This window comes from Protopterus annectens, chromosome 4.part0, assembly GCF_019279795.1.
Source record: "Protopterus annectens isolate FY-2018-M chromosome 4.part0, PAN1.0, whole genome shotgun sequence".
Classification (NCBI taxonomy): Eukaryota; Metazoa; Chordata; order Ceratodontiformes; family Protopteridae; genus Protopterus; species Protopterus annectens.
Genome location: NC_056733.1, coordinates 555,145,015 through 555,158,353, shown reverse-complemented (window position 1 = coordinate 555,158,353; position 13,339 = coordinate 555,145,015). Strand labels below are relative to the sequence as shown.

At 39.1% G+C, this 13,339-nt stretch overlaps 1 protein-coding gene across 2 annotated transcripts in view; it reads left to right on the top strand.

Moving 5' to 3' along the window:
- CRYBB2 (crystallin beta B2) overlaps positions 1-13,339 on the top strand; it is a 60,670-nt gene that overhangs the window by 12,595 nt on the left and 34,736 nt on the right. For both annotated transcript variants that reach the window (XM_044069650.1, XM_044069649.1), the window contains exons 3-4: positions 167-285; positions 5,195-5,327. In XM_044069650.1, coding sequence (XP_043925585.1) covers positions 167-285; positions 5,195-5,327 — 252 coding nt within the window. The remainder of the gene's footprint in view (positions 1-166; positions 286-5,194; positions 5,328-13,339) is intronic.

Below are 13,339 nucleotides of genomic sequence, written 5' to 3'. Positions count from 1 at the left end.
TACCCTGATAGCTTAGACTTCCCATTGCTATTTCTACTCTAGTGTAAAGTTACTGTTTAAAGACAAATCTTCATTGCATAGGCTACAAAAAATGCCGTGATTTGCATTCTTTTTAAAATACAGTCATTCATACATAAATTTGCATTTATTCATTCTTATATTCTAGATTGTCATCTTTGAGCAGGAAAACTTCCAAGGCCGCTGCCATGAGATCATTAGTTCCTGCCCCAACCTAAAGGAAGCTGGTGTGGAAAAAGTTGGTTCTGTCCTAGTCCACTGTGGACCGTAAGTACAATGATACTTTATTGCTGATTTTTGTGTAGCTTTTAAATTTCAAATTAGCAGGAATTACTTTTGTGCTTGCAGATTTGATAATAGAGGCACCTGTTCTGCAACACATAATATTGTTGTGTGAAAAGGATGTAAAGATATGCTTAATACTGATGGGGAAAACCAGTTATTTATGTTTTCAGTATTTTGATGAACACATTTTAGGCTTTGATGCCTGCAAACCATTGGTTCCAGTAGCCTACTGACCCATTCATTTCTCTTAGTGCAAGAGCTGATATCAGCCTATTTATTCCCTTGAGGCAAGAGCTGTCCATCACTGGACTCACATCTGGGCATCTGAGGTCTGTTTTTTACCCCACTGTGCATATCCAGTGTTACATTAGAGATCAGCATGCAATGGGCATGCCAGTGAGAAAAAGTCACTCACTTGTGTGGTTGACATAATGTCTCATAATTGTCCTGCTCCCCTTGAAGCCAGTGTCTCCACACGACTTCCGATTCCATCAGAGATTCTACTTTAAGACCGAGTGCCTGGATATGTTCCTCCTTCCATTCCAAACAGAGATTATTTAGCTAAACAGCATAATTCTTTCATTTCCCTATGTTAGCTCCAGCAGATGCCTGAAGGCAGTATTCACACCTGGATCACTTAGAATGTAGTTAGAGTTTATCCTTCCATTCATCTATCCACAACCCCTTTTTCCAATTTTTGCACATGGGGTTATTGTGTCACTCCAACAGTGGCAATCACCTAGATCCACTGTTCACACTGCTGGGTGTCTGGCTCTGCTGTGGTTGTTCTTTCATACCACTCATGCAGAGGCACACTCACACCTATGGGCAATTTATAGTGCCCACTTCACCTGCTGCGTGGAATGTGGGAGGAAAATGTAGCACCCAGCAAACCCCACATAAACACAGAGAGGACATGCAGACTCTGCATACAAGGCATCCCAGCTGAGAATCTAACAGAAGAACCTCTTGCTGTGAGGTGGCAGGGTTTATACCTGTATGCTAATGGGACATGCCCTCTGTTTTCAAGATTTCTACTGATACAAGCATAAATATGTATTTGAAATCCATGGTGATTCATACTGTTTCCTGTAATCCTCAGATTTCGAAGATTATTTCTAGCCTCATCTTTGTCTGGGCATAGTTTATCTATTCTAGCCATGTCTGAATTTGCTTCATTCTAAAAATATGCTGCTTGGGATAACTGGCTACTCTAAATTGTCTCTAAGGTTATATTATGCAGCGGTAAAGGTTTTTGACTTTTTGGGGTTTAACAGGAATAACACAATGAAATTAATGGAAACACATTGTAAATGCAGTTAGGCATAGTGCTTCCTGTTGCAGCACTGTCATGTCGGTTGTGTGCATTGGAACATTTTCATAGGTATATACCAGGCTAATGACCACCAGAGCCTTCATGACCCTAGCTGTATAACCCAACTCAATGGCATCCCACATGTGCATCTAAATCACCAGAGCCTTCATGAGCCTAGCCGTACAACCCAACCCAATGGCATCCCACATGTGCATCTAAATTGGATGAATATGTCAGTTAGGAGGGATATGTTAGTTAGGAAGTATGTTACTTAGGAAATGTTTACAGTTGGCCTTTGTCTGCATTAGACATCGGGGCAGCCTGGGGATGAAATGTTTACAGTTGACCTTTGTCTGCATTAGACATGGGGGCAGCCTGGGGATGAATTTACAATTTCCCATCCAATGGTCAAGGGTATATTTGAATAGTGTTAGAGTTATACTCTGCTTCACATGGATGAGGGAGCTTAATCCAGAGTACAGAGATCCTTTGATACACATATCTGTCACAGGTAACATGTTCTAGTTATGTCGCAAGGAGACAGAGTATAGAGACATGGCTCTAAGATGATTTGTATATGAAAATGTGCTAAGACCCTGATTTCTCTTGGTAGAAACCTTCTGTGGGCATTCTAACTGTTGCATATGATTAGTCAGGTACATGCTGATGGGGGCATTGTACTCAATGATGGGTCTGATAAGGGCCACATAGAATGGTACTATAACTTCCTTGGCTGGATGCCATACCCTTACTTATAAGTTGGGCAACATAGAATGATTTTCTTACTACCTTTGATACATGTTGGTCAAAGGCCAGATTACTGTCTACATATGTTCCAAGATCTCTAACTACCGGGTCAACTCTTATGTATGTCTTATCAATGGAGTAATTTGCCTGGGTGTACATTTTACCAAAAGGCACTATAATGGACTTCTTTGCATTGAGTTTTAATCTGTAGCTTTGGCACCAGTCATTTGTCTGCATTAGACCTCTCTTGCAGGATGTTGGTGTCATCAAGGAATTTATGATAGCTCCAAATTTGCAGTCATCTGTGAACTTGGTGAGCCAGGCCTCCTTGACATTAGCCTTGACCTCTGAAAGTAGATTTTCAAATATTTTACAGCACAGTATTTTTATTCTATCATTGACTGTGACTTTAGATGTTTTACAGCATCATATATATATATATATATATATATATATATATATATATATATATATGTTATCAGAATAAACATTCACTAATTGAGTAACCATGTGGCAAATTAAGGGATAAGTGTAAACTTAATGTCTGAGATTTGTTGTTCCCCATTCAGAGGATTTTATAGCAGCACATGGCAAATGTTAAACAACTGGTTTCATGTTACACCTTAAGAAGAGCAGTCAGTGAATACTTGACTATGACTCTTCCTCTCAACCTTTCAGCTTTCAAAATCATAGCAAGGAGCCATCAAAATTCATAGCAGAGGGTCCAAAATCATAGCACTAAAATATGTGTACATTTTATTTATTTTTTTATTTAACATTTGTTTACCTGGAAAGTCAGACTTGGAACAAGCCAATTTACAGCAGAGGCCCAGGGAGAAACGCTCCAGACGCATGTCTTTGTAAATGTGAATTTGATTCCCTTGGAGATTATAAATGTGAAAACTCAGATTATATTGAAAAATGAGTTTACAAGCAAAAAAGGGAGCCTGCACAGTTTGCCTGTTACAAAAAAAAAAAAAACAGGATGCAAGTAAAGGGATTTTAGCATATGGTTCCGAATAATATTTGTTAACCTGGAAAGTGAAGTGGTCTATCCTGGACACCATTTGGCTGCTATCAAATACTGTGGAAATGGATAGTTTAGAGTACCCAATTGATCAGCATACTTTTTCTGAGCATTGAAGGGAACCAGTGTACCCAAAACCCACACAGATAGAGAGAGAGAGAGAGAAAGAGAGAATATGAAAAACTCTACACACAAAGTGATTGAACCTCGAACCTTAGAGCTGTGAGACAGAAATCTTAGCCACTGAGCTGCTGTGATGTCCATACACAAGGCATAGACCAGCAGTAAGATTCTTCATGCCCCTGCGAAATGTGAAAGCTAGCAGCAGAATGTCTCTTGGCCCCGTGAAGCATGGATACCAGTTAAGAATGCCCTATACCTTAGAGAAATATGAAAGCCAACAGCAGAATGTCCAGTGTCCCTAAGAAATATGAAAGGCAGCAGCATAACTCCCAATACCCTGTAGAAATGTAAAGACCGACAGCAGAATTCTTGATGCCCCTGAAAAGCATGAAAGCCAGCTAGGAGTTCTCCATGCCTTGAAGAAGTGTGAAAGCCAACAACAGAACTGTTGTTGCCTCAAAGAAGTAAGAAGGCCAGCATAAAAATGTTTCAGTCTCCTAAGAAGTGAGATGATCATCTCAAAATGTCCTATGTTTATGGGAAATATAATATATTGATATCTTTAACAGAGGTCTTAGAGTACTTTGTTGGTTTTATAAAATGACAAATAGTTGTTTATAATAGAAGTTAATGAAACTGTTGCAAATATAACTGAGTAAAAGTGAATCTCAAATCAGGAAAAGTGCGTACATACAAGTTTGATACCCATTCAGGGAGATATTTTCTAGTCTATGAAAATGCAAGACTTTTTATGAAATTTAAAAATATTTTTCAGTTGCACCATTTATTATGGTTACGAAGCATTTGTCAGAGAGAACATACCCTCAGGCGCCATCAGTGTTCAGCATATGTTATGTCCCTACGGCACAGTCTACCTATATTCTCAGTGATCAGAGTGAGTACAAGTGCAGTCAGGCTATATAAAATTGTACACCAAGTTCCAGAGTATAGTCCACCAAATGTGTACCCCATTTAGAGTGGGCAGTGCACATTTTGGATAATTTGTATTTAAAAATGTATTTTTAATAAAATAAAACCATGCTAAGAATGACAGTATAATGTTTTATTTAAATATGAATGTATTATATTACAAAAATAAAGAAATTATTCTAAAAAAGTTTACATCACTAACTTCCTGATGCATGCCAAGCTACAATCATGAGAGGAAGTGGTATTTTGTAATGCAATCGGGTAACATGAATACTAAAGGTCATTGAATTGGAATTGAGAAAAGACAGGATCATCATCTCCAGTAACATTTTTTAAGAGAGGTATGACTAACATAAAACGCAGCTGTCATATAACACATCATGTTAAAATTTACATGACACACATAACTGTAGCCTATTTTGTGAAAGCTCCTCCCATGTCATAATTCCAGATAAGCTGTAATATAACTGCCGGTAATAACTGTATCACTTATACCATAGTTGCTGCACAGAAGTATATGTTATAACACTCGGTAAATCATGTTTATGTTCAGATCATAATAATTATTTGATTATTATAACAGAGTGTTCTGTATCTAAAATTACCAACAGATACAGAACAAAGATATGCATGCATTTCCTGTATAAGCCAGATATGAAAATAATGGCTCTAGTACCACAAAGTGTATTTAACTATCTAATAAAAGTACAGAACTAGCCTGCACATTTATTTTCTTTTTTTATTTTTAGCTGGGTAGGATATGAAAAATCAAACTATAAAGGGGAGCAGTTTGTGTTTGAGAAGGGAGAATATCCGCGTTGGGATGCCTGGACCAACAGCCAAAGAACTGATATCATCTTCTCAATGAGACCCATCAAATTGGTAAGCAAAGAAATGTGATACAATTCAAGTACATCTGCTAATCTCAATGCATTCAGCATGTATTTCCTTATTTGCTTGGTAAGTGCACATTACTGTTATATAAATGAAATGACCATTCCATGATAGCAAGTAGGCATGCAAATATGTTTCATTTTAACATTTCCTTTAATTGGAAAGTTATATTTTGATATTTAAAACAAATTTTCAAGTTGAAAGTATTATTACAGACTACAGATTACCTCTGCACTAGAAGTCAATAGTATGCATGGCATTTTTCTATGCACGTACCTGCTTTATAGGTGTTGAACATCTTTAACTGAAATTGCATTTGCATTTGCATATGTGATTATCCAAAGCTTTCAAAAAGGTGTTTTATAAAAGTAAAACTGGAGGAAAAGTGTAATACACTGATTTATACAAAGAGCATCTACAGTACTCAGTATCTTCTACCACAATGCAAGCATTCAGTGGAGCATATTTTATGTTATCAAAGCTTTCAAATAGTGCTTTACTGCTTCTTTTGTTAATAGTCCCCCAATTGTACCTTCATTTGTTTTACCTCTAACATTCACTCCCTCTACTACCCATATGGCTGGGGTCACAAGCCTTTGGGAGGGCATGGCAGAGTGAGAATGCTATTAGGACTTGCACCTGTGGGAGACCAAGAATGGTGCATCTTGTAGTGTCACATATGTTCTGCATATCTAACCTCTGCTGTACAAGAACAAAGGGAATATGTCCAAATAAGGGCACTACAGAGTTATCAAGCTCCTGTATAAACTACGTGAAAGTTACAAATCTACAGACATATAGAAAATAATATGGTAGATGAGCAGTTTAGATTCAGATCAGGATGCAGTACTGTTGACCCATTGTATGTGTTATAACACTCAGTAAATATCAGGGATCAGAGTGAGCAGGGGTGTAACCAGGCTATATAAAATTGTGCAGCACCTTCCAGAGTATAGCCCACTAAATATGCACACCATTTACAGTGGGCATTCCTAGACTTGAAGAAAGCACATGACCAAGGTCCCAAGAAAGTTGATTTTGGCAGTGCAGTGATGGTCTGAGGCCTGGAACACTGCATGGCTATGTACAAGTGCTCAGTGATGCAAGTATGAACAGTGTTCGGTCTCTCACAAAGGGGTTCACAGTGAGAGTGGGTGTACATCAGGGTTCAGCTCTGAGGTGACTCCTTTTCATATGAGCAAACAGGCCAGAGGAGACAACACAGCTGCTGTACTCAGATAATGTGGATTTACAAGCATGCTCTGAACAGGAACTTCAGCAAATGGTAGTGACTGGAATTCAAAACTGAAACCATTTGGGCTGGAACAGAGCACAGACAAGATGGTTGTCACGAAAGCAAATGGGGAAATCAGAAGAAGATGAAAATTTAAATAGAAGGGAAATAATGGAAGAGGATAACAACTTCAAGTATCTGTAATGATAGTTGATGGAAAGGGAAGTATATAATAGGAGGTAAATGCTAGAATCAGAGGTGCTCCAGCCAAATCACACAAAATATCAGGGGGAGGGGTGATTCATGTATAACAGAAGAATGCCAAAGAAGCTGAAAAGTGACATGTACAGAACAGTGGTGTGATCGGTGTTCTACGTGGCATTAAAACCTGGACAGTGAAGGCAGAGCAACTGAGGAAGCTTGAAGTGAGTGAGATGAAGTGCAAGAGATAGGTAGTAGGATGTCCCCTGTTGGACAGAGGTAAAATGACCACATCAGAGATGAAAGTAGTCCGAGTTGCAGAGAATGTCAAGGAGAATTATGGTAGTTTCATCTCATGTGCAGTAAAACAGACAATGATTTGGTAAAACAGATTTGGAAAAGATTAGAAGAAGCCATAAAGCGATAATGACATTCAACCTAGAGATGGATGTATTGTGTGGCAGAAGACCTACGATAGATAGGCATGCCTGTCAATGAAGATAGGAGAGTGGCACAGTAAGGGAAGTGATGACAGTTGATGCAACATCCTGATCATATGTAAAAATGGAAAAAGTGCATTGATGATGATGATGATGTTCATAACATTTTAATGTTAAAGTAAATGTAAGTTCAAAGATAGAATTCTACGTCATCTCAGTGACATTAGACTAGGAAAGGACACCAGTGCTTTGTCTAAACAAATCCAAGAGAATGTACAACACGAGTTTATATTTATGGCATTAGAATTAGTACACGATAATCCTCAAGGTGGTGATTTATATAATAAAACAGAGGTCTTGGAGAGCCGATGGATTGCTCATTTGCAGGCAGATTGGCTCCCTAGATTGAATGGGATGATTCCCTTGAAGCCACTGTTGAAAGGGAGGAGACATCCTAGACAAAATGTGAATTTTAATTGGCTTCTTTTTGCTTCAAAGGGGAGGAGTACTGGAAGTAATGCAGTATCTCATGAAAGGGATGAGACTTCCTAGATGAATTTTAATTGGTTGCTCTTTGCTTTAAAGGGGAAGGAGTATTGGCAGTAACACAGGATCTGATGAAGGCTCTGAGTTTTATTAGTTAATAAATGTTTCTCAGTGGTGGCCTAGCTCTGCTTGTTTTACAAATAAAGAATATGCTCTGACTGTTTTGATTGCTTCTGGTTGTAATTTTCATATTTATTTGGATAACAGATTTTTGTGGATTTGTCACAGCATTTTGACCTACTTATTTTATATTCCCGTGGCCTCCTTAGTCATTGTTCTTTGCTGCTGCATCTACTGTTTTGTCATGGTATCTTCTATTGATCCTTCTTCAAGTAAAGTAGGGTGGTATTTCCTTTGTCCCTGCTTATTTTTCCATGCTGAAAGTTACTTACCTGGCTGTTGCCTGGCTTGTATGCTCTTGAGTGGTATTTACTCTGTGCAGTTGTTCTTCATATATTGTCATTTAACATTTTTGTCTCGATTATCATCTTTAGCAGGAAGAAGAGTTCCCTACTTTTTTGTTTCCACTTCCACCCACTCCTATGATTTAACTGCCTTTTAAGCTAATTTCTGTAATGTAAGCTCTTGTTCCATTGTTTAGAAATGCTCTTAGAGATGTGTTAATTTCCAGTTCCTCTTTACCTCCTCCTTCTAAATATATTACACTTTCTTTCCTATGTTTATATGACACCCCTGTTTAATATTTTTACCAGTTTAATTCCCCCATTACCATTTCATGATTTTTATATCACACAGACATGAAAGGTCTGAAGACTGCCTCCACTTACTCTAATGAATATGCAGAGTTTGAACCAGCCTTTGAAGCTTTGTACCCCTTATATTGACTGCCACTATTTTGGAGGCCACCACTTACTGTGGCTCACCCTTTCAGTTAAAATTAATAAACCGATAAGACCATCACCTACTGAATTTTGAAGCATGAGAAAGACAGAAATAAAACTGTGGGCACAGTTGTGTAATATGGACTAGTCACCAGCACTGGAGTAATAAGACTGTAGTAGTGCTCTACAATACTTCTCCCATATTCCAGAAAAGCCAAAGGTCACAATTCACTATACATGTTCCATCTGCTTGAAGCTCGGTTGCACATAGTTGAATAGTCTGTCAGAAAAGAACACTAAAGTTCTAGCTTATTAATGAGCCACTTCCTGTGCCAAGGTTATAGGGTTTAAATTATTTTACCTTCATATGTTCATAGGTTCATAAGTACATAGAAGATTACTAGGCTAATGGCCTTAGGGCCTTTACAAGTCTAGCCATGTAATACACATGTTCCATAACTGACCATTGTTAGATGCTTCCCTAAATGACCATTGTTAGATGGTTTGATTGCTTGTAGAGTGAACCTATGATCAGCACCAGCTGCCCCTCTCCATGAGGGACATAGGTACCACCCAGGGTTGAATTTACAGTCTCCCATCCAGTTGTCCAGGTTGAGCTTAAATAGGGTCATTGAGGATGAATTGGGAGTTTATTGCAGAATAGTGGCAATCTGTGGGAGACACGTCTGTTTCTCCAGTATGATTTGCTTAATTCACAAGTATGGTTGAGATTTTTGGAGTAAGTGACTCTTGTCCCATTTGATTTGCAGATGTGCAGCATTTCTATTAGGGCAGGGTCAGAGACTGCTATGTAGGCCGGGCACAGGTTCCCACTCAGCCACCTGTAGGACACAGAATACAGTGACAGGGCTTTCAGTCTTCCCATGTAGGTCATGTTTTGGAGTCCCTGAATTCTCTTGGTCAGGAATCTCTGTGGTCTCTCCAGCTGCTGTGAATACTGCAGATGTCTGGTGAGGTACATGCAAAATGGAGCATTGTACCTTATTAGTGGTCTGATGAGGGTGGAGTACAGATGAGTTATAACTTCCTTGGTCTTGGATGTGATGCCCTTACTTATGAGTTGTGCAATATAAAAGGTTTTCTTTACAACTGTGGGCACATGGTTAACAAAGTTTAGACTTATCAACTTGTGTTCCCAAGTCATGCATCACTGAGTTCAGGTTTATGGGGTATCACCTATATTGTAATTTGCAGAGGCTACCTCTTTGCCAAAGGGGAAAACAATGCACTTTTTGCATTTAGATTTAGACTGTGGTTTTGGCATCAATCATTTCTCTGTGTTAACTCCTCCAGTAATATGGTAATATCTTTAGGAGACTCAATGATTGCTCACAGTTTGCCGTCATCTGTAAATTGAGTAAACCACAGGTCATCTACTTTTCCCCGGACTTCTGAGAAATAGATTCCAAACAGTAGACAGCCCAGCACAGAACCTTGTGGTACCCCACTGGTAACTGTTCTACTGGTGTAGGTGGAATTCCCAGCTTTGACAGTATGGGTTATGTTGCTGAGTCAGTTGGCTACCCATCTAGTGGCATATGTGTTAATCCTAAGCTGGGAGAGTTTCTTCATGATACCTGAGTGGGGGATTGTGTCAAAAGCCTTGGCTAAGTCAAGATAGGTGGTATGTACTGCTTTGATTTCATTCAGGGCTTTGGTGACATTGTTGAAGAAGTCCACCTGGTTTAGTAAGGATGATCTAATCTTAAAGTCAAACTGGGTTGGGTCGAGAGTTTAAAGGTTGCCTATGTCCTTGCTCATAAGGTCCATGATGATTCTTTCCATGGCCTTGCAGATAAGGCTGGTTTGGCTTATGGGTCTATAGTTCCCAGGGTCGGTTGATGGACCCCATTTGTGCAAGGGGATTACAGTTGCTGTTCTCCACTCTGCTGAAACAAAGCCAGTGCTTAGGCTGTGGTTAAAGAGAGTGCCAGGCTGCTACAGAGAGAGATTGACCTAATGCCAGCTGTGATACTGAGAAAAGATAAGTGTTTATTCTCATTTTTTGTCTGCATTTTGATTTAATATCTCTGTAATCTATACAACTGTACTTATTCTTCTTCTTGTTTGTCCACACCCACCCTCCCTGTTCTTGTTTTGGTGTTAGTGTTGGTGGCTTTGGAATTCCACGCCCCTCCTGTAAGTCTCTATTTGAACACTCCTCCTGAGTCCATCTCATTTGCTCACTTAACCGAATACAGTGAGATCATATTCTGAGTCTAGTGTTCACTCTACATAATACAGAGAGAAGATTTGAGAAGGCCAACCCACTTAGGTTCTTCCTTCATCTCTCCTTGCACTTTACTAACAAAAAAAAAAATTCATCTGCTTTTACTGTATTTGTGTTTCCGCCTTTATTTTGCTTTCGCCTCTTCTTAAAAGTACTCAAGTTTTATTTATTCTGCTGCACTTATTGCTGCTTGGTAGTAGCCTGATTAAATTGTAACTGTTATTCTAAGTCTTTTGGTTTAAGCACTTGGGCTTCATACCGGTTGTTTTACATTAAGAAGGTTTGTGGTCTGCGCTGTTGTGGCAGGACAGGTAGCTTACATCCTTTTAAGCTGGGAATTGCTGATTGAAAGCTCAGTGTCTGCTATTCTAAAAGTGTATTAGTTCTGGTTTAAGCACTTGGGCTTCAGGCCAGTTATTCTACATTAAGAAGGTTTGTGGTCTGCACTCTTGTGGGAGGAGAGGCTGGATTCTGCCCTTCTGAGCTGGGAATTTCTGGTCACAGGCTTATTGTGCCTGCTTATTCAAACTGTTTTTTTCTGAAATTGATGCGCCTTGTTGCTGTAGCATAGGACGAGATTCAGGCAATCTAGCTTTGTTTGTATAGCTTGAGCACTGATCCAGGCCATCATTTTTGGAGAAGGTTCCCCTGCACCCTAGTAGCGGGAGTGTGCAGTTAGAACTTGTCTTATTGAAGACTGCTGCAACAGAGCTCAGTTTTGAGGGGTTTTTTTTCTGGTTAATTGGGTAACTTGTTTAAATCAGATTGTTTGTTTTCTATTATTTTATATATATATATATATATATATATATATATATATATATATATATATATATATATATATATATATATATATATATGCACTTTATTCATCTGCTTTAACTGTATTTGTGTTTCTTCCCACTTTATTACTAGGTGCATTGACTACAACTCTGAACTGAGATATATAACAATAAGCATATTTTTATGCACATTTAAAGTGTTTTATTGATTGTATCTGCTTTTTCTGGAAAAAAAAAAAAAATATATATATATATATATATATATATATATATATATATATATATATATATATATATATATATATACACATATATACTTGTTTCCCACCTTTCTAGGGTAGTATAGTCCAGTTTTCAGGTTAGTGCTGAATTCAGGGCTGTGCTACAGATCTCTGTGTTTGCCCATACCTTACTTGGATAGAAGGAAGATTCTCTGTTCACCTGTCAGAGAGGGGAGCTTTGAGCAGCCTATATGTCCCTGGAGGAATGATTTCAGGTCAGAAAGTAGTAGTTTATTGGCCATTTTGGGCTAATTTCTATCTCTTTCATTTCTCTGCTATAAAAACCGCATGCAGCGCCGGTTAGCTAGGGTATAACTATTCCTGGCTCCACAAAGTCTCCTCTTCAATTTTTCCCTTGGAACTAGACAAACTTTCAACTTAAGCACTCAAGCCATTCATTTCTCAGTCCGGCACTTGGTCAAAACGCATAGCAAGCACTTATAAATCCTAGCACTACAGAAGGACAAGGCTCTCTATTCAACCTTACCAGCCATTTAGTAAAACAGTTTACTGTACCTATCCAGGCATGTCCAAAGGGCGGTTTCAGGTGTACTCTCCAGTCCAACTGGTGAATCTGGGCATTTTGAGACAATGTAACAACTGTCTCATGTACACAGACAACCATCTCCTCCTTCCACCAAACACTAATACATGCGAGAGATGCAATTATACAGCCAAACTGGAGGCTAAGCTCTCTCAACCCAAGAAAGGATCAGACAGTCAAGAGGAGAAGGGAAATACTGGCATCACACCACCAGTCTCACATAGACCCATTAAACTAGCACTGGTAAAAAACACACATAAATACATGAAAACATAGTCTGAGGCTCTAAATAGAAAATCTGCAAAAGCAACAGAGCCCTCCAAAGCAGACATCCAAGCAACCTCCACCCCCACCCCCAAAACAAACCATGAAACACATACTTCACAAAACCAGTGTGCCACACAATCACAACCCTCAAGGCAAAATAACATACCCAACATACTAGTAATAGGTGACTCTATAGTCAGGCACACTGATGTCCCACTCACTAGGCTGAATAAGGAGAAGGTTACTGTTAGCTGCCTGTCGGGTGCCAGGATCTGCCACATAACACAAGCACTCAGGTCACTCCAGAACAAGTACAAATACAACTCTGTCATTGTCGATGTTGGTGTGAATGACCTGAGCCGTACCTCCCTGGACTACATGAAGAGAGACATGAAAGAGCTCTCTGATCACATAGCCCAGGCCGGTATGACCCTGACCCTGAGTAGCATCCTGCCCTCACCAAGAATGATACCACGGTATAAAGAAAAAATTATCAATTTCAACAATTGGCTAAGTTTCTGGTGTCATTCAAAGGGGATCCAGTGTCTGTCTGCCTGGGATGACATGCTCTACAAGCCATTCTGCTTCGCTAGAGACGGCTTGCACCTGTCA